Genomic DNA, 22,616 nt, shown 5'->3' on the forward strand with positions numbered 1-22,616 from the left:
ACTATACTGAAATTGAAGAACAGAATGGTTGTGAGTGTATCAGTTGTTTACCCTTGTGATCATGTGGCTCAGACTAGAGGCTGTGGCCACTGCCTAGCATAACAAGAGAATATCAAGAGCTATCATGTTGTTAGCCCAGGAAAAGATCAAAATTCAAATTTCAAAGTACTGTTTACATTGAATGCATATCACTTTTGCATCATCATAAAGTCGAAAAGTCCTAAGTTAAACCATTTTAAGTCAAGGACCAACTGTACCTTTATCTACTGAACAAATAAAACACATATTTTTCAATTCCTTTGAGAGAAATACTTGAGTTTTTCTGTTTGTCTGTTTTTTTATTACTAATTTTTGTTTTACCCAAGGACTTGATCTGGCCCCAACTTAATTTTCCAGGTACCTATTTCCTCCTTCTTCTTTCTCTCCTCATGTTTCTCCCACCCCCTTTGCACAATGCTATGCTCCATTCGCTATTAGTTCTCCAATTATATCATGTTCTTTCCCTACCTAAAGATAATAGCCTATGCCACTTCTTCCTCATCATCATGTTTCTCTTACTCATTAAAGACAATTCAAGTGTTTGATCTTCTGCAAATCCTTCCAAAATTTACTCAGTTATTCCCTCCTCTATGCTGCCTTGAACTTTACCTCTGTTATGGCAATTTTTCTTTTATACCAAATCATTTATTAGATTCTGAAATATCCCCAATGGCAGAATTCACTGTTCTCTGTATGAAGTCTAATGTCAAATAAATTTAAAACAGAAGGCAATAATTAACTACTGAATTAACATTTTTAAAGAATAGCAAAATATAGTCCAAGTACTTGATATAATACAGTGAGATAAGAGAAGCTGAATTTATGTATTATTTCATTGGCTAAACAACAAATTCAAAAGGTTTTTATAAAGTATCAGCTAATTTTAAATGTATGGAAATATAAGAGCAGATAAAACATTGATAAAAATACTGAAGAGGTCATTTGGGCTGGGTAAAACAAAAATCACATCAGTGTATAATTATTCTCTAATAAAAAAATAGCTGAGAAAAAAGATATATCAATTGTATAAATCCTTCTTAAAGAATACTGACAATTTCACTTTTTCAGCAGCAACAGTTCCATTTTAAATATTTTCTTTTTTAAAAAATCCCTTTGAAATTGCTAGTGAATAATAGTATGCAGTTTTATTTTTTATGTGATATCATACCATATGTTTATTTGATATATAGTTGAGCTGCCTGGTACAGTGTCATAGCCTGAGCTGGATGAACAGAGCAACTATCCTCAAGGGCCACCCGGCAAAGGTTTCAGCAGCCAAACAATGTTCAGGAGGGCTTCTTTGCTTGTTCTATCCAGCATGATGTTTGGGAGCCTGATGGAGTAAGTGAAATATCAACATGAAAGGGAGGCCCAATTCAGGTTGTCAGAACCCAAGTACAATCAAAAGGACATCCACACAGGGAATGACTCAGCTCAGACTGTCAGGGAAAGAGAAAGAGATAACTTGGGGTATTTTACGCTTATATCCCTAAGTACTACCAGAGTGATAGGCCTAGACTTGTAACACACTAACAAGATGTTTCTCAATACATTTGAAATCACAGGTAAATTTTTCCCTAGATGACATCAGCCACACCTAGGGCTCAATTTCCATCTCTGTGCAAAAGACTTCTCAACATATGTATAGCTTTAGTCCTGATTTCTTGCCTGGACTTCACTAATATATGTTCACCTGAAAGTCTTACCATCAAATCAGTCAATCAACTTACACCCCTATCTTCATGAAGTCATCGTCCTTAAGCTTCTCCTCTCATCCAATGGCTGCATCTGAGATCTTTACTTAGACCAATGGACCAATCATCTTTGATGACCGTTTATTAATACTTGAGAAATCAAATCAGCACTACAACCCTGTAATTCCCATATTCATCCTATTTTCTTCATCCCATTGCTTTCTGGATCCAAGCCATCACAACAATTTTATTGATTTCTGGCAACAACTTCATGCGAGCAAACAAGTTTTGCACACTGAACTTACATTTAGTCATCTGGTCCAGAAAGTATATACAAATGCTACAAATGCTGCTGAGTGTACAATTTTTAATTCCTTGTATACTGTGGTTTATATAAGATATATTCATATATTTCAATATTTCACACCATTTTAGTGGGTTTGGGGTATTGTATATCTTATAATAAACTAATGGGTTCATTTATACCCTTGGATTTAAGAAACTAAGTGTCAAGGGAAAGCACAATAAAAAAAGAAAGGTTACTAGTACTTTCAATGAACATCCTGTAGCTTCTTTGAATTTACAAAATAATGTCAGCATTCTAAGACCAACAACAAACTGCTAAACTCTCTGATATATTTTTCCAGACTGGCACTCCTACCTCATTTCTATTCAGGATATATTTGTGCAGACCTTTTCCATGTGTACATAGACATTCATATCACACATATCTATCTACATGCACAGATATATCCACACATGTAAAACATAGTTACACTTTGTGTAATATGCAATTACTTTCATTAAATTTAGCTTTGCTGAAAAAGAGATTGTACTAGATTTCTAAGGCTGCCATTACAAAATACCACAGATTGGACTGCTTAAACAACAGAAATTTACTTGCTCATACTTCTGGAGGCTAGAAGTCCAAGATTAAAGTGTTGGCAGATTTGATATCTTCTGAAGCCTCTCCTTGGCTTGCAGATAGCCACCTTTTTGCTATGTCCTTTCCTCTATATGTGAGCATCCTTGGTGAAACCATGTGTGTCTAAATTTCTTCTTACAATGACACAACTCAGATTGTATGAGGGCCCACACTGACAGGCTCATTTTAACTTAATCACTTTTTTAAAGGCAAATATAGATACATTCTGAGGTACTGGGGGGTTAGAGCTTCAAAATGAGTGTTGGAGGGACACAATTCAGCCTAAAGCAGAGGTTAATCATAAATTAGCTAAAAAGTCTACTATAGGTATTACATTTGTATATTACATGTACATAATTTTGAATACTAACAATACACTAACTTAATGTTTAAAGTTATATTTACACTCTATAACCCAAAATAAAAATTGAAATTTGTCATCATGAGACCTATTTGCTTAAGATTTCAGATATGCTTATATAAGAGATATCTATATTATTTTAGTTTCAGTAGTCAGTCAAGGAAGAAACTTAAGAAATCACACATCTCATTTAAAATGAGTGTCTTCCTGGGGCACCGGGTGGTGCAGTCAGTTGAGCATCTGACTCTTGGTTTCAGCTCGGGTCATGATCTCAGGGTCCTGAGATCAAGCCCCATGTTGGGGTCTGTACTCAGTGCAGACTCTGCTTAAGATTCTCTCTCCCTCTTCCTCTGTGTCTCCCACTCATGCTCTCTTACTCTCTAAAATAAATAAATAAATCTTTTTAAAAAATGAGTGTCTTCCCCCATTATTCCAATGTTCTGTTGTGTACTGACCACTAAAACATCCCTCAGGTTAATATTTATTGATATTATTTGCTACTGGGGATTAAAAAAGCACAAAGAGGGTTCCTAATCAGCAATTTTTTCACAGCTGCTTTTACCTCTTTGTTCCATAGACTATAGATGATAGGATTCAACATGGGGGTTAATCCAGCATATATCAAAGCTATAAATTTATCTATTTCCTGTGAATCTACAGTCGAGGGCTTCAGGTACATGGAGAGAGCTGTCCCATAGAACAAAACCACCACAGTCAGGTGGGCTGCACATGTTGAAAAGGCTTTGCTTCGACCATCCACTGAGCTGATGCTCAGAATGTTGAAGAGAATGAATGCATAAGATATACAAATGAGGAGCATCGGCATAGGAAGAAGAACTACGCTGATCACCAACATGATTAACTGCACCCTGGAAGTATCTACACAAACCAGTTTCAACACAGCCAGAATTTCACAAGTGAAATGATTGATGATGCTATTTCCACAGAGAGGCTGATGCAGCACAGACATTGTTTCCACCAGGGCAGTGAGGCAGCCTGTCACCCAGGAGCCAGCCGCAATCTGCACACAGACGCTCTTGTTCATGATGATAGGATATCTCAGGGGGTTGCAGATGGCTACATACCGGTCATACGCCATCATGGACAGGAGCACACACTCAGTGGAGCCCATGGCAAGAGAAAAGTACATCTGAATGGCACATCCTGAGAATGAGATGGTGTTTCTTCCTGAAACGAAGTTTGCCAGCATTGGAGTGAGTGCAGAAGAGGTGTACCAGATGTCTAAAAAGGAGAGGTTGCTGAGGAAGAAGTACATGGGTTTGTGTAGGTGGGAATCCAGGATGGTGATGGAGATCAGAATTATATTACCCAGCAGGGTGATCAGGTACATCAGCAAGCACAACACAAATATGATGACCTTAACTTTGGGGTAGTCAGTAAATCCCAGAAAAATAAAATCTGAAATGACTGTCAAGTTTGCCTTGACCATTTTATTCCTTTTTGTTTATCTGCAGTAGTGAATAAAAATATACATTGTATATATTATAAAAATTAAATTCTACCAACTTTCCATGGGTGTTTGCTAGGGGTACTTTAAAAGGATCATTATTCTGGCAATACCATATTAATTATCCGTTCATTCATTCAGCATTTATTGAATATACTACAACTCACTGAAGATCAAGAGTTGAATTACATAAAAAGCTGCTCTTGGGCAACTCACAATTGAATATCACACAGTCAAGTAAATAAATAATTACAAGAACATGATATAAGTATGCCCTATGGTACTAGGAGAACACAGAGAGGAAGGATCCTAACTCTATGTTGGGGATGCTGCTCAGTGAGACATTTTGAGACTTAGTTTAATCAAAAAATGCATTAGATTTAATCAAGGTAAGGACTGCAGGAGATTTGCTGGGGAAAGAAAAAATTTCTGTAAAAGTTACACTGAGGAAGGATTTAGTTGCATTTCATAAACCTGCTAATTACGTAATATAACAGATGAATATGCTGTACACTAATGAATATAAATAGAAGATAAACATGCATCCAATCACTATAGTACCACCTGATTTCCATCTTTGGGAAGGCATTTTTGAATAGGGAATAATCCTGTACCCACACTTAAAAACAAAACAATTTTCAAAGTGAGTATTTTATATTGCAGTTCAAATTACTTGTGCTATGTCTCACAATTGGTCACATATGGAGACATGTTTAAAAACCACGGTCCTACAAGTGAAGTTCAAATGAACTCAATCACAAGTACTCAAGCCTCACATCTTCATCATTGCCTACTTATCCCTACTTCTCATCTCCCAACACTACACTTCCACACATTGGTCTGAAACAACAACCAGTGTGTAGTTTCTCATACTTGTCAGGCCACTTCATATTTTTATGTCTTTAATCAACAGTTTATCTCCATGCAGTAGCCTTTCTCCCCAGCTCCAATCTGGTCTTTCATGAATACTTATTCTGTCATCAAAACCGTATGCCACAGTCTCAAGTACAGCTTCGTTCTTTGTACATACTTAGGTTACTCAAGTATATTACACCAAACTACAGCCATATATGTACATCGCAATTGCTTCCACCCCTAGTAGAAGTGAGCTTCTCAAGAGCTTGTTCCCCATAATACTAGCAAAGTAATAGCTCACATTTAAGATTTTTAATAATACACCACTGCCTTGAATGTGGAAAGCTTTTGATACATATTCAAATAAGTACATTTTCACTACAGTTCTCCATGTCAACATAAAAGCCTGAAGATTTCTTAACTTGTCATTTACATCTGCATTCTTATCTGTAACATTAAAGAAACTAGTTCATTTAAGAAACAAAGACAATGAGCTCTTAGCTTATATATTTGATGTAGAGTGAGGGGGATGGGGAAGGCAATGACCACTTGTACTCTTAGAAGAGCTTATAGTGCTTCCTAAACAATCATCCTCTGTAGGGTTTTATAGCACTGTCCTCTGAGTGTGAAATTTGGACTCTAAATCCAACCATGCCACTTACCAGTATACACAATTAGACAAATCACTTGGCTTCTTGGAAACTCAGTTTTCTAATCTATACAAGGAGGATGATAATTCCTAAATTAACTTGTTTTAAATTCTCCCTCCACCACTCCAATTTCATGAACTCTCTAATATTTCAGAGAATCACAAAGAGTTTATGATTTCATGGCCTCCCTGCTTTCCAGAACTACAATTGCCTGTATGCTGACCCAGTGCTAGTTTACACTGACTCAGATAAAAAACTTAGCACCTTTTTTATAATCTATTGAAATTTCAACCCCCAACCATGGATGAATATGAAACACTTAACTGATTATTTCCAGAAAGGTTAATGTTAGACATTTCTCTTTTGTTCATTTTGGTCAGCACACACCACCACTTCGACTGAGGCTTTCTCTATTGTCTTTCCCCACTCAGCACCCAATTTTCTTGCTCTAGCTCTGGCTCCTCTTGCCTTCCCCTTTCTCTTCTTTTTTCACCACTTTCTTGTCTTCTCTCTCATAAACAAAACAATGAGGTCTCTTTTTCACATGCAGATTGAGTACTACTCATTCCATTACCCTTATCTCATATCCTTTTAAGAGTCTCACCTATCCTAAGTAATTTTATTATGATACTTTCTTTATAATGATTTCTGATTCCAGTGCTAAGATAATTAAATATTTTCTAACAGACTTCCCTCTTTCTTTCTAAATGTCAGAGCCAGAACAGACTCAGATTTCTAATCCAATCCTCTTATTTTGAAGTTGATGGATGCTTGAAAGCATTTAATGACTTATCTGAGGTAAATGCGAAAATCGAAAGCATAAAGCCAAAGTCCTATCCCATATTTAGGACTCATTTCAACTCAGTATTTTCCCTACCAACTAGTACTTATTGTTAAAGTAAATATCTCTATTCTGGCTTCCTGGCCTACCTGAGACCCATTAATAAGTTTTATAAATCTGAGGATACAGAAAGAGATGGGTAATGTCCACTCTCATTTACCTTAGCACATGTGAAGAGCATCTTCCTTTTTGATTAATGTATGCCTCAATATTTAAAGTTGATTTTCAGCATGGTCTTTCTTGTGAATCTTGTGCAGTGCTCAAAAAAGTAAAAGAATCTAATTTTTGTAATTAGGACAACATTCCATGATAACTATATTTGAGTGAGTTGTGCAGAAGTATTTTTATTCGGAAGATTGCAATGAAAAAGGATATGGATGTTCTTGGTTTGCAAAAAAATCAACCCAATTCTTGCCTGATTCACAAGTTCTCAACATACAGAGCTTTTGTTAATTAAAAGTATAAAAATAATTTCTTAAGAAAAATAACGACATAAAGATTTATTCTGCCAAAATCACCTCCTATGATCTGCTCCCCAAAACTTCCAAAGGGTTATCTCTGGATCTAAGACTACTAAAGCTTCTGTTGCTATGAGGGACCTTCCAACTCCCTTAACAATTTAGTGTTGTGATTCTGAAACATAAAGAAGTTAAGAAACTTCCTAGTTCTCCAGGGTATGACTCTCCAAGTTCCATTAACTAATTGGGAACAAACAAATAAATAAATAAATAAATAAATAAATAAATAGGTTTAAAAAATTTTAATTATTTCCACTTTTTTGGGTTGAGCAGCATTCGTGCAAGCAGAATTGGAGGAGACTATTTGCCTATTTCATTCCTTCTGCAGATTGCCCTTGAATTACACAGCAAACATTGAAATTAAGAACTATAGAAATGCCTGTCTATATGGCCTCAGCTTGTAAAGTGACCAATTTATTTTCAGAAATCTCTCCAAGTATTTCAGTTATCTGAGAAATAGAAGATAAATCACCCTTACTGAGCTTTTAAATGGCCACAAAGAGAGAGCATTGATCAATCAAATAATTTATTACTATCAAATGCCCCTGAACAGACTAAGTTTTTAGCACAATGTTTGTGATTTTATAAAGATTATACAGTAATCTTTGAAGGAATAGTGCTTTGGAATGAGTACTAGGCTTAAAGAGTTGTGGATTAAACCTCAGCTCAACTATTGATTAGTTAAGTAATCTTGTACAATTGTGGTATATTAATTGAATTAATGACCCCAGTTCCTCACTCTGATTTTGGTCCCACACATGTGACTTGATTTGGTCACTGGAGCATTAGCAAATATAATGCAAGCAGAGACTTGTAAAGCACTTGCACAATTAGATTACTCCTATCTTTTCCATCTCTGCTACTATCATGAAAATATGTCCAAGTTAGCCAACTGAAGGATAAAATGCACACTAAGCAGAACTGAGCTGCTTCAGTTGCCAAAGCCAAGGCTGCCCTAGGTGAGCCAGAAGTCACACAATCTCCAACAAATGAGTCCAAAATCAATCAATAAGCCAACTCACAGCTGATTTGAGATATAAAGATAACCTAGTTGCGATCACCTGGCTCCAGGTGTCTCATAGACTTTCATAAATGCTTACTTTGGGGGCGCCTGGGTGGCATAGTCGTTAGCGTCTGCCTTCGGCTCAGGGCGTGATCCCAGCATTCTGGGATTGAGTCCCACATCAGGCTCCTCCTCTAGGAGCCTGCTTCTTCCTCTCCCACTCCCCCTGCTTGTGTTCCCTCTCTCGCTCTCTGTCAAATAAATAAATAAAATCTTTAAAAAAAAATAAAAATAAAAACAAATGCTTACTTTGGTATCCACTGAGATTTTATGACTGTATCACTACATCGTAGCAATGATGGAGCAATAAGTGGTGTCACTGCCTATCCAACACTGACTCACCTGGTCTTTATCCTTCTTAAAAGAATCATAATTTTATTCATTTGTCTATCCCATTTTTCTCCAAAGGAAAATATTCTGGTAAGTCCAAGCTTCCTACCTTACTTTCTAGAAGCTTTATATTTTTACCTTTCATACTAAGATATACAATCCATCTAGGATTAATCTTTGTGTATGGTACGAGGCAAGGGTAAGATTTATTTTTTACTACGTGCACACTATTTGACTCAACATGATTTTATTGAAAATCTCCCTGTCCCATTGCACTGCAGTGTCACTTTTGACATAAACTAATCGACCACATATGTTTGGATCTGTTTCGAACCTCCTGTTTTGTTCCACTAGTCTATTTTTCTTAAACTTGCACCAATACTGCATTGTCTTATTATCTATAGCTCTATAATAAGTCTTGATTTTGGCCCTCTAAATGATTTCTTCTTTATGGATGGATTGGCTGGTATTGGCATCATATATTTTAGCATCTGCTTTGTAATTTTCACAATATACCTGGTGGAGTTTTGACTGGGATTGCCTTGAACCTACACTTCAATTTAGAGAGAACTGACATCTTGATACTATTGCATCTTCTAATCCATTAATTTAGGTCTTTTTAAATTTCTCTCAATAATGTTGTATTGATTCTTCTTGTATAAATGTCTTACATATACTATATTAGATTTATTCATATATTTTTATATTTTTGATGCTATTATAAATTGTGCTTTAAACTCTCTTTTCTATTTTGTTATTGATATGTAATGATTTTTCTATGCTAAATTTATATTTAGCAATATTGGTAAATTCACTTTTTTATAATAATTTTTTAAATACTTAATGAGGTATAGTTAACATTAAATTCACTTATGAATTCCAATAGTTTGTAGACCATTTGCATATTCTATATACATATAGTGTCATTCATAAATAATGTTAGATTTGTCTTTATTTATATCATTTATCATTACTTTCAGTACTGATTATGAATCCTGGTACTTTTATAATGTCATATTCAGGAGCTGAGAAAAATAAGGCAAAATGAGAGAATTTTATTTGAAAAATGTATTGGTACCTGAAAATGGCTGCAGACTATTTAAAACTAGGCTTTGATTACTTAAAAATTAAGATTCCTCCTGTAACACAGAAGACATAAAATATTTCTAGTTTGAAAGTACTATAGCAAATATAAAGTCCATTTTCTTGGTACTGGGTATAAATGAGCTCCCAGGTATCCTATAAAATGTATTTCTAATGATTCTAGTGAGACAAAACGATAAAGAATAAGTAAAAAATATCTATCACTCTCTGGTGTCAAACGTAATGGAAATTAACAAATTTCAAAGTAAATTGTGGAAAATATCATTATAATAGAGTATCTGGGTAGATCTTATCTAGCCAATAGATCTGCAATATGAGCATATTCTGAGACAGAATTACTTGTGTCTAGGTGACAGAGATGCAGGACCTCAGTAGAAAGCTTCACATATTTTAACTCAGACCAAGGTCAATTGTCCTGATGATTTTATATCCCAAGCTACTTTCTGCCTGGGGACCAGCTAAGGGGCCCTCACATATCAGTGTTTATTTAAAAACTTAAGGTGAAAAAAATATACCTGAGGATAAAGCTATTTCTAGAAAAGATGAGAAACTGCTCTGATCTGTACTACTTGAGACAGTGTTGTTAATGATCATCTGACATGCCTTCTAACTGAATCCACACATCTAGAAATGACCGCACCTATACTCCTCAATAAGTATGTATATTAATTTATTAAACATTCTACCAAAATTGCAATGGCAATTTGCATTGCAGTTCACCATTGCAACAGCAGCTAAATGTTTGACATATTTGTGCTTCAAACCAATATTTTTTATGAGTATCAAGCAAACTATAGACACAAATCTACATCTGTCCAGAGTAATTCTCTTTTTTGACACATGGGGAAATTTGGCCAGAAAAAAATTTTTGTTTATTTGTAGCTTTAGTTGATCTTCCCTCAGCATTCATTTCATGTGCAGGAGGACATGGTTTCCCTGAGTCTCAAGGTTACCTAAAAAAGACAGTTAATAGCCCATTCACAGAAACTTGAGAAAATTCTTATCCCTCTCAAGTCAAGATATTTCATGGATGCAATAACTCAAGATTATATTAAATAAGTATATTTCCCCTGGCTTATAAAAATCCCAGAAATTCACTTTCCCCAATCTAGTGGAGAGTAGAAAGTATGGCTTTTAATGTCAGTCTTTTCAAAGTCATGGCAAACGCACCTTGATATTTTCAAGTTACCTCAGAATTTATGGAATCACAAATGACATCTCATTTTTGAAGATTCCAAGTTATTTATCCTTTAAAATAATAGGAAAATCTCTCATGGCCTTACAGGCCATTAGCAAGAAGAATATCAAGGATGTCTTATAATAAAACATCTCTAGGGGCAACTGGGTGCCCAGTAGGTTAAGCATCTGCCTTTGGCTCGATCCCGGAACCCTGGGGTCGAGTCCTGTATTGGGCTCCTTGCTCGACAGGGAGCCTGCTTCTCCCTCTTCCTCTCCCTTGACTGCCACTCCCCCTGCTTGTGCTCTTTCTCTCTCTCTGTCAAATAAATAAAATCTTAAAAAAAAAATGTCTCTAAGCAATGAGAGGTACAAATAGAATAAATAAAAACTCATGTGTAAATGTATGACCATCAAGCAACTTTATCTTAAGAGAACTGTTGAATCTTTAGCAATGATGGTGAATAGGGAAGTATTTGAAATTTTTTTCTATTTTCCTGTAGATATTACTCCATTATATTTTAATATTTAATGTTAAATATGAGTAACAGGCCAAAGTTTACAAGGCTTAGAAGATTTCCCACATACTCCTTACCTCATAAGAGGCAACGCCAATAAGAGTGATCTTCTGATAGAAAAGCTAACGTTCCAGTGGGAAAACACAGAGTTGCTTTGTTTTGGACACTCATTCTTTTGTTATTCAATAATCACACATCATTTTAGATTAATTGGTTGTCAGTCCCTCCATAATAAAAACGAAAAGGACATTTTTTATAAACACGATATAGTTTTATTATCCTAACAAGAAGCTACCAGAAATAACAATCATTCTAGTGAATTATTGTCTTAAAGGAAGTCCACAGATCCAAATAAAGTTATTATTATGGGTGGATATTAAGCAATTTTTCAGTGACAACTGAAATCTAATGGAGTATCTCCAAATTTGATGAAAGAACCACCCATTTAATTTGAAGAGTCCTTGGGAGTATCTCCCATGTGCTATTATGTGTTCACTCTGTCTACCTCAGGACACAGCCATCGCAAAGTTATGAACTACTATTCCTATCACTTCCCTGGAATCTGATGCTCCTGCTGCTTCAAATAGGCCCTACTTTTAGGGTGGTCATGTATTAGGTCATCCAAGCTAGGCCACTTAACAATGAAAGGGAGAATTATTACTAATTACACCAGGGAAACTGGTGTTAAGTAGACTAGCTCTGAGGAAATAGAGATATATGGTCATCTTTCCAAGGTTGGTTCTATTAGGGCCATCAAGTCCCAAAGACACAAGATGTTTCATGACAAAAAGCAGGTATTACGCTCTGTTTGCACCCTGGCCAACAGCAACTACTTAAGCTTTGGTCTGAACTTGATGTCTTCCAAGGTCCAAATCTAAATTCATGGAGTCAGGCTGCAGAAACAATCCCTGGGCAGATATCATGCTTCTCTGGGACTCAGAGTGATAATAAATTTAAGATATAATTCTAATCTGAGACACAGTGAACCCTATTAATGTAACAGGAGACAAGGGACTAAAGAAGGAGTTGGATGATAAGGAATCTTTATGAAAGATCATGGTGGAGATTAGGAACAGTGAAATCTGAAGTCTATTTATGGTTTTTCTTTTTTCCTTTTCTACACTGTCATTCCCTTATATCTTCCTCAAACTTTCAGTTAGTAAATAGAAGCCCAGAGCTATCTATAGTTCAGGGAATGAAGGGAATGTACATCCATGTGTGGGATGAAACAAACAGGACCAAGAACTGCATCAACATTGATGACATCAAAGAACAGGCAGAAAGGACTGGCCCTGAAGCCGAAATAGTGGTGTGAAACAAGAGATCAGCCACAACCAGCAGTCTCTAAAGACTCTCATTCAGTCTCCCTTCAACTATTCTATGGCTCTCTGAATGGCACATTATTCTCTCCTAAGACTAACATAATATAATAAAAAAAATATTATTATTAAAAAAAAAAAGAAAGTCAACTAAAGTTCAAAAATTGTTAGTCTCTCTTTTCCCTAAGAATTTTTTAAAGAAGGGCCAATCTGCAATACAGTGGTTCCACTTTCTGGGCAGCTGCAGAATGACCAGTCTAAATCCAACAATCCAACCATGAATCAGTGAAACAACTCTGACCCCATTTTTAAAAGTCTCTGATCCCATTTTTTTTAAGTCTTATTTGGATAAACTGGATTCTAGCCAGCTTCTCATTGACCATCATGATGAAAGAAAGTAATGCAAAGGAGTGAAACAAAATATAATATATATGACCTTTCTGGAACAAAATTCCCAAGAACTCCACCTTGGGAATGAATATATTTGATGTGTATCAGGTTGTGAACCTGCTATATAAAACTTCTACTGCAGTTCGTCAATCAAATCTTTCATGACCTCTTTGGGAATGCTGACAGCTTGTGGTTTGGACCAATGTTTTTGGCTTTATGTACTGGAGAAACTGAAAATATTTTATCCCTGAAATATCCTCCAAGAAGTCAGTTAAGTCTCAGATCTTTTTGTTGTTGCTAGATATAGCATCGAGGAAGGATCTAGAATTGTGGTTCTCTCAGATTTCTTGGAAAATAGTCTCCAAAAATAATTATAAAGAGAGCTAACAGATTCAAGGAGACAGAGATAGAAGCAGCATGACAATGAAATAAAGGAGTCATTTCTTTTTGTGGTGTGGTGTCCTATGTAATGATCACTGCTGCCTCTTTCTGAACTATGAGGGGAAAATGAATCTCCACCTTACAATTAAAAGTAAACACAAGATCTAAAAAAATTTAAAGAATAAAACAGAAAACCAAGAATATTTTAAAATCTAAAGAAAAATTAATAAGTAATGTGGGGTTTTAAGCAATTAAACTAAAGCAATTAAACAAAAGAATAAAAACAACTTAAAACCTGAAAGTTCTGAAATTCTAAAAGAAACAAGCTAAATTACTTAAATTTTTAAAGAAAAAATTATGAGGATAATACAGTAGCAGGAAAGAAAAAAAGAGATGTAATATTCAACATTAAAATCTAACATGAATATTCAAAGTGTACAATTCAGATCAACAAAAAATAAAATGATAAAAAGTAAATATTTTTTAAAGCTGAAGGTTACCATACAGAGGAAAGAAATATAAATCCCAGATAAAAATAAAATGTAAAAACCATCTAAAGGTAGACCCACCATTCCCTAATAACAGAATTCTTTTTGGATCAGCAACATGCTTCATGGTTAGAGAGCCAATGGGACAAAAGAAAACATATAGCTCTACTTTTATCCATGGATAGTTCACTCAGAACTCAGATCGTTCACTCATTTACTTTTAATTTTCAAACAGCTTTAAAAATCAGTTATTAGGTTCCAAGTCCAAAGCAGTTAGATCCCACGAATCAGAAGACCTTTGGGAAAACAAGGCTGTCAAAGTAGATATGTTGAAAGTAGAAAAGAATAATAATTTAATGCTTCATAGGTGGAAGTGAACAGCAAGTTATAAAAAATAATACGATTCTAGAACCAAAAGGTTTAATATTATACAGCTACATAGAGGAGAATCAGCATTACATACTTGAATAGACTCCAAGTCAAACTGTTCTTGTAATTACAGTACTGTAAATTCATAATTTTAACTGAGTTTTAAAAATCTGAAACCAGTTTTCATTTTGTCTTGTAAAGAAAGTAAGAAAGTATGAAATTGGTTTTGGAAATAATCTTATAAAAAAAACATTTTAAAGGTTTTAATACAAGTGTAACTTTTTCCTGTCTAGAAATCTCTCTCATTATTACACAACCCCTCTACTTGCCCTCACAATCAAGCTCTTCAACAACAAAAATAAGAACAAACTACAATCATTGACTCCTAAAACATGGACATTTTGTTTACTTATTTTCATTATGACTGCACTCAAAAAATATTTTAGAGCTTCAGAGCTTTGAGAGATAAATTTGACACAGCAGTGAGAACCTACGTATTTGGCTTTTTGGTTTCCCTAATCGATTGCCATGTTGTGATTATAAAAATTACCTGTCCCTTTCCCATTTACTTGTTAAACACATTTCTTCGCAGTAGGTGTTTAACCGCCTCCTTCACATCCTTGTTCCTAAGACTGTAGATTAAAGGATTCATCATAGGAGTAATAACCCCATAGAACATAGATATAAGTTTGTCAGTTGCATCCAAGTCATCTGAATGAAGTGTCTCTTTAGACTTGGGCTTCATGTACATGAAGAGAATGGTTCCATAGAATATTATCACCACAGTCAGGTGGGCTGAGCAGGTGGAGAAGACTTTGCTTCTCCCCTCAGAAGAGCGAATTTTAAGGATGCTGACAATAATTAATGTATAAGAAATAATGATTAATAACAGTGGTGTCAATATAAACAATGTTGTGGCCACAAGCATGATGAACTCATTGCCTGAGATGTCAGCACAGGCCAGTTTCATGACAGCCAGAATTTCACAGGAGAAATGATTAATGACATTATTCCTACAGAAAGGCAATTGTACTACAAACACAGTTTGTACTGCAGAATTGATGACTCCTATGATCCAGGACCCAGCTGCCATGGGCACAAAAGAATCCTTGCTCATGATGACAGGATATCTTAGAGGGTTGCAGATAGCCACATACCGGTCAAAGGCCATCATGCCCAGGAGCACACACTCTGTTGTCCCCATGGCCAAGCCAAGGAACATCTGTACTGCACAGCCAGTGAAGGAGATGGTCTTTTTCTCTGAGAGAAAGCTCACCAGTGTGGAGGGAATGGAGGTGGTGGTGTAGCAGATGTCTAAGAAGGAGAGGTTCCCCAGGAAGAAGTACATAGGGGTATGAAGGTGAGAGTCCAAGATGCTGATTAAAATAAGGGTGCCATTGCCCAGAAGGATGACAACATACATTATTAAGATTAGCACAAAAAAGAGTAACTCAAGCCTTGGGTAACCAGAAAGCCCCTTCAAAAAGAATTCCACCAGAATGGTTTGATTTTCCCATTCCATTTTACTGTTTCTCTTTTACCTGTAAGACATTAGAATTTTTTAGAACAAAATAGATATCTCACTATGATTGCTTTCAAATGTGTACCAGTTTACAAGTACCACACTGCCAGAGGGGAAAATTTTTTTTAAAGAGAAAGACTTAAAAAAAAAAAAAAGAAGAAGTAAACAGAAGTGAGGTAATATGAATGAAGAGTGAGGTGGGAAGAGGAAACTTACATGCTTTAAGCCACATACAATATGCCATGTAATTTACTTAATCTCATCACAGTTCTAAGACAGAGGTATTATTATCCACAGTTTACAGAAAAATAACCTAAAGTGTAAATATTAAGTAAACTTGACTAAAGGTAAATATATTGGAGAGCTAAGTAAGATTCAAACCTGACGAAGTCTTCTCTGGGGAAGTCTGGGCTTTTTGTCATATTTATCATCACATATGTAAACTAGAGGTTATAATAAAAATTGGCACTGTATTATTTGTAACTGAACAATAAACCATTTTTATTGATTACAAAGCACCACACAATAAATCAATGATCTTGTGACTCCTTTAAATTATAATGTTATGTTTACCATCTGTCTTGCATAGTAGTATGTAAAGTTTATAAAGGTAGGTACTTTTCTTGTTTACCTCCATAGTCCTCGTACCTACAATAGAGTAGACACAGAGATAGTTGTTCAAAAATATTTGTTGGATAAAGAATAAAAAGAAAGACAAAATAATGACTAACATTTCTCACTCTGTGTCAATCCTCTACTAATTGTTTGCTTTGTGCATTGCCTATTTAGTCTGAATAGCAACCCTGTTAGGCAATTACTGTTATTAGCATCATCATCTTTATTAATAGAGGAGGAAAATAAAGCACAGAAAAGTTAAGTAATTTGCCTACAGTCATATAGCTAAATAAATGGTAGAACTAAGAGTTAAATCCAAGCCATATGGCTGCAGAGTATAAATTCTTAATTTTTCAATTTGCAGAGAACTTGGCTCACAGACTAGAATATCTTGTAATCTAATTGACAATACTAATGTTTCAAAAGAAATATCAGACCAAAAGAGGTGACTATTCAGAAAGAAGCAAGATTTCAACATAGTGATTTGAAAGTTCATTTTGATACTTGATATTTTCCTACAAATTGTTGTCCTAGAGTTGCATTTGATCCTTATAATCTGTGATCTCCCTTGTGAGAAGTTCTATCTTCTTTTTCATTACTATCCTTAGTGATATTTTTTCTTTATTAGTCTCACGAGGGGTTTTCCTATATGACAGCTCTTCTCAAAAAAAGGGGAGGGGAGCTTTTGGATAGATTTATCACTTCCACTTTTTTTTTCCTGTTTTATTAAGTTTTGTTTGTAAATTTTTAAAGCTTATTTGGAATTTTCTAATTTCATGAAATAAGAACTAAATTGCTTACTACTTCCTCTTCTCTATTTCTAGCTCTAATTAATGCCCTTAAAATACTTTGTTTTCCTAAAAACTTAGATTTTGACATGAAATGTTCTTTTGTTTGGCTTCTACATAATTTTTCTTTACTTTTCCTCTTTAAGCCAACAGCTATTCAGGTGTGTATTCTCTGCATATCTAGTCACTAGATATTTGTGTTCAATTTTTGCTATTTATTTACAATTTTTATTATGACAAGAGAACATGACATGTAATTCTCTAGTTATGGAGACTTTGGCAGCCAATTACTTGATCCATGTAAATATTAACAAAAAATATGAATTATCTTGGGGAGAGAGATATAGTTTTATACAGATACACAATACATGCATACATGTATACACATAATCAAGTTTATTTAATGTTATTCTAATCTGTGAAATGATTATATCTGTCATCTATATTTAATCAAGTCTATATAAATATTTGCAACCATGTTCTGCCCATATATCTAGGATTTTTATATGCTTAGTTTCTGTGTTTTTATGGCTGGTAATCTTTATCAATTGTGAATATTATTAATTGACCTGTCTTTATTATATTTTGTACTTTAAATTCCACTTTTATGATATTGCTATTACACTCCTGCTTTCTTTTAGTTTGCTTTTGTCTGCTCTTTGTGCATCCCTTTATTTTCAACTTTTCTTTTTTACTTCATTAAGTACACTACTTATAAGTAACATATGTCTGAGTTTAAATTTTTAATCTCCTTTTACAGTCTTTGTCTTTCTTGAGAACATCCAGTCCATTCACTTTAAAAATACAATTATTAATGTACTTCATTGTTTTCTTTCCATATACTTTATTTTTATTACTTACTTATTTTTCATTACTGCATTTTCTTTTTTCCCCACTTCCTTATTTTTCCTGGTTAAGTTGTCATTTACTATTTGTTTTCATTAACTTGGACACTCTACTCAGTTTTGGCATTCCATAAGTGGATACCTTCTCTTTCACTATGCCCATAATTTGACTGATAAGACCCAACCATTTGCTCATAAAGATTAATTATTTTTTCCACTAGAGTGGAATCTAATCTCCTAAGTTATCCCTCAAACACTAAATGAAGACAGAACTACAAGAACAGTTTTGTTCCTCCATCTCTATCCTCAAATTCCCAAATGTCAATGAGATAATGTAGAAGTATTTATAAATTCCTTAAAATGTATCTTTTTGAGAGTTCTTCATCAGCCCTTACACTATATGTACTTGGACAGTCTTTACCAATGTATTTATCTCTATATATATCTACTCATTGATCACCATTGGTTCCTCTCTCTTCTGTTTCTCTTCTATTCTCTTCAGGACCAGATTTTCATTTATATTTTGGTTTGGTTAGAGTATATTTGCAGAATTTTCCTCAGATGAGTATGTAATATATTATCTGGATTCTTACAGATCATCAAATAACTTCTTTATTTTAAATTGCATAAATTTTTATAATGCATGACTTTTCTACCAAATTCTACACCTAAGACTATATCCTAAGAAAATAATATACATAATTATGCATAATATACAATATATAGTTACATATTATATACAACAAATACACGTATGACCTGTAATAATTATATAAGTAAAAAATATATATTAATAATATACATACATATGTATATATGAATCATGCCCATTAATTGACATCTTTACATTAGTTGGTACATTAAAGCTTATATATACAATAACAATTATATATATAAGTATAAATATATAAACATATTACATAAATTATATATAATACATATATATATATATATATATTCTGAAAAAAGTTAAGAAACTCAATGACCAAAATCACAGGGAGCCTCCAGAGAATTTTCCTAACATCTCTCACTGTGACCCATTCTTCAGGTGGCTATGCACGGATATCTCATAGGGACAAGGCATGGTGTCACCTTTAATGACTTGCTTCCTAAAGGTAAGGAGACAGGAACTCCTATAAATTCTCAGTGGACACACAAATTGGTACATCCTCTGTGGAGGATAATTTGGCAATATTTATCAAAATCACCAAAGCATACTTCTAGGTAATTATCATAAGTTATGCTGGCACATGTATAAAGTGATCTACATAAAATTGATTCATTAAAGTATTGTCTGTATTAGCAGATGCAGAAACAATTTAAATTTCTAGGAAAAGGGGACATAGAAATAATAGAATACTATTCTGCTGTCAGAAAGAATATGGGGCTTTTTGTGCATTGATGTAGAAAGATCTTTAAGAAATATTAACTGGAGGGGCACCTAGGTGGCTCAGTCAATTAAGCGTCCAACTCTTGGTTTCAGCTCAGGTCGTGATCTCAGGGTCATGGGATCAAGCCCTGTGCTGGGCTCTGTGCTCAGTGCAGAGTCTGCTTCAGATTCTTTCTCCCTTTCCCTCCTCCCTGCCCCCCTCACTCACTCTCACACGTGCTCTCTCTAAAACAAATAAATAAATATTTTTTTAAAAAGAAATATTAATTTGAAAAGTAATGTTCAAAACAGTATATATGACACACTAACATTTGTGTAAAAAAGATTATATATGAATGTGATATATATACACACACACATTTTTGTTCACACATAGAATATCTCTAGAAAAAGAAACAAGAATAGTGATCTCCAGAAAAGGAAATGGATAGCTTATTCACAGGAGTGGAAGGTAGGTGGTATACTATACACCTTCTAGTACTTTTCAAAATTTTGGCACTTTATGAATATATTGCTTATTCATAAAATAAACAACATTTAAGCTTTGAGATTCATAGCCTTTCTCCTTTCACTTTTCTAGTGGTATACTACATCGAACTATCCCCGTCATAGGACACAACCCTGTATGTTTGAAAATTGTTCTAACTTGTTCAGTATTACGCACTAAAGGGGAATTGAATACTCATAGATACTTTACATAGAGTTGCATTCTCAATACTCAGGACCCTTTACGTAGTATCATTAGGATTTCCAGGCCCATAATCATCTCCTGTCCCACCATCAAGCTGTAAACTATTCTTTGACCTGATTAAAGGTCTATACTTCTATCCAATGTCATTCCCTTTCCATTAAATGCATTATTGCTTTTATGAGCTAGTAAAATTCCTGGAACAAAATTACAGCTCAATAAAGACTAGATATTATTCTTGTTCCATTCTCATGGCCAAAGAGTCCTCCCTCTTCAGAATCCTTTGTCTACCTAACTTTATGAGGTACTTTGCTCTGAATCTGAGGTCCATCTTGTCATTTTCAGGACATAATTAGTCTCTTTAGGATCACCAAAGCCCAATCTGATTTTCCTATTCTAAACCCCTCTTTTCCCCAGCTTTTAAAATACTTTAACTTTTTATAAGATTTGCATTTTATGGAATTTTTCAGATTTTCTGGGCTAGGTCTCAAACCACTTGAGATCCCAAAGGGTATTAAGTACACGAGGGGTTTTTTTGAATAATGGAGATTTATATGCACACCTATAAAAAAATCATCTCTATAAAACCCATTGTTCCATTAGCTATCTCCATGCTACATGATATTCTATCAAGCATATTCCTAATATTGTCAAGAACATAGGCCTTGGGGGCTCCTGGGTGGCACAGCGGTTAAGCGTCTGCCTTCAGCTCAGGGCGTGATCCCGGCGTTATGGGATCGAGCCCCACATCAGGCTCCTCCGATGGGAGTCTGCTTCTTCCTCTCCCACTCCCCCTGCTTGTGTTCCCTCTCTCACTGGCTGTCTCTATCTCTGTTAAATAAATAAATAAAATCTTAAAAAAAAAAAAAAAAAAAAAGAACACAGGCCTTGGAGGCAGGCTTAGGTCAAATACCATCTCTCCCCCTTATTAACTAGATGGCCTAAGCATGTTTCTGATCATCACCATTCCTAGCTATAGAATGAAAATAAAAACACCAATATCATATTATTTGTTGATAAGATTAAATGAGCTAGTATATGTAATTCAATAGGTACAACAGTGGTTCCCATTGTTAGTGGTTTCCTTTATGCCTCTCTGTTAATTTCTTCCTTCTGTTAGACGCTTCTTACACCTCTGAAATGGTCATCATTTCTTTCTGCAAGATCAGGTATATGTAGCTTAAAAGCTTAATCAGATCACACATAGCATTCTGACAAATGGTATTATGTTCATCCTATATACAAATTATAATACATTTTATCACACTCACTCTCATCCTCTAGAAACCAGCAAATTAGGTGCCAAAAAGGAAAAATCACCCAAAAGATCTGCCTTATATCAAATTCAATTCACTCCATAAAAGAAATAGGGTTGTAGTAAGATACCAGTGTATTCCTTGTCTTAAAACACATGACTAACTTTTTTGACTAAGACTATTTTAACATTTTAGCAATCCTCCTAACATAAAAAAGGAAAAGTAACTCACTTTTACAATTATAACCTAATGATTGAAAAGCAAATATTCAAAATAGTCACCAATATTGCATCCAAACACACTAAAATAATGCCCGAGCAGGTCTCTTTCTGGCTATGCACTGCTTCGGTAAATTATCTTTTTCAGATCTCAGGAAATTATAATGTTCAGGTTTTTTTTTTAATCCAAATTGGTCATAGTAACCTCCTCATATGTAATCTCTGTATAAAGGCCCTAGAACAGTACCTGACACATAGTTCCCCTGGTTTTCAGTTGACTGAACCAAATGGAACTGAGTTGTTGCTAGGGGACCAAGGAAGACTTGTTTGTTATTAATTCTATACTACAGAACATACAGTCTATTATGTACCCTGTAGTGAGCCTCATTTAGTTCAAATAGGCAATGGTGACCAAATACTTTGTAATGTACTAAAAAGCTACACATTAATAAAAAGCAATTCACACATGCTGGGCAAATTCCTTTCAGTTTGTTGCACAATGGCTTCTCCATACAGAAGTGCCCTTTTAGTCTCATAGCTTTTTTCCCCCATAACATCTCAGTGAACAGACCCTTAAATTCCATTTCTAACAGTCTCTCCTCAAAACATCCCATTTTCAGACTTGACACCTTTAACCCATCAGTCCAATTCTTGCTTATAGATGATGAGTTTGTTTCCTGTCTTTGCAGTAACTTACCTTCAAACCAGAGACTGCCTATTGTTCTAGGCTGCAACAACAACAGATAATTTCATCTTGCTTTTCTATTTGCAGCCAATCTTCATGACTCCTCATTAAGTAGCTGAG

General features: G+C 34.8%; 2 protein-coding genes across 2 annotated transcripts; both read right to left on the minus strand.

Moving 5' to 3' along the window:
* Window positions 1-1,150: 1,150 nt before the first annotated feature.
* LOC113260360 (olfactory receptor 13F1-like) lies at window positions 1,151-12,941 on the minus strand. Its single transcript, XM_044386773.3, has one exon. It carries the CDS (start codon window positions 4,467-4,469, stop codon window positions 3,510-3,512), a length of 960 nt encoding a protein of 319 aa, XP_044242708.2. The 5' UTR covers window positions 4,470-12,941; the 3' UTR covers window positions 1,151-3,509.
* A 1,592-nt stretch (window positions 12,942-14,533) lies between these two features.
* On the minus strand, window positions 14,534-16,868 carry LOC130544040 (olfactory receptor 13C2). The gene has a single exon (XM_057313635.1). It carries the CDS (start codon window positions 16,009-16,011, stop codon window positions 15,055-15,057), a length of 957 nt encoding a protein of 318 aa, XP_057169618.1. The 5' UTR covers window positions 16,012-16,868; the 3' UTR covers window positions 14,534-15,054.
* Window positions 16,869-22,616: the final 5,748 nt, after the last annotated feature.

Source organism: Ursus arctos, unplaced genomic scaffold (genome assembly GCF_023065955.2).
Source record: "Ursus arctos isolate Adak ecotype North America unplaced genomic scaffold, UrsArc2.0 scaffold_18, whole genome shotgun sequence".
Taxonomy (NCBI): Eukaryota; Metazoa; Chordata; class Mammalia; order Carnivora; family Ursidae; genus Ursus; species Ursus arctos.

Excerpts from the sequence above, each read along its gene's own strand:
- LOC130544040 (XM_057313635.1), bottom strand. The coding sequence starts at position 16,011 with ATGGAATGGGAAAATCAAACCATTCTGGTGGAATTCTTTTTGAAGGGG.
- LOC113260360 (XM_044386773.3), bottom strand. The coding sequence starts at position 4,469 with ATGGTCAAGGCAAACTTGACAGTCATTTCAGATTTTATTTTTCTGGGA.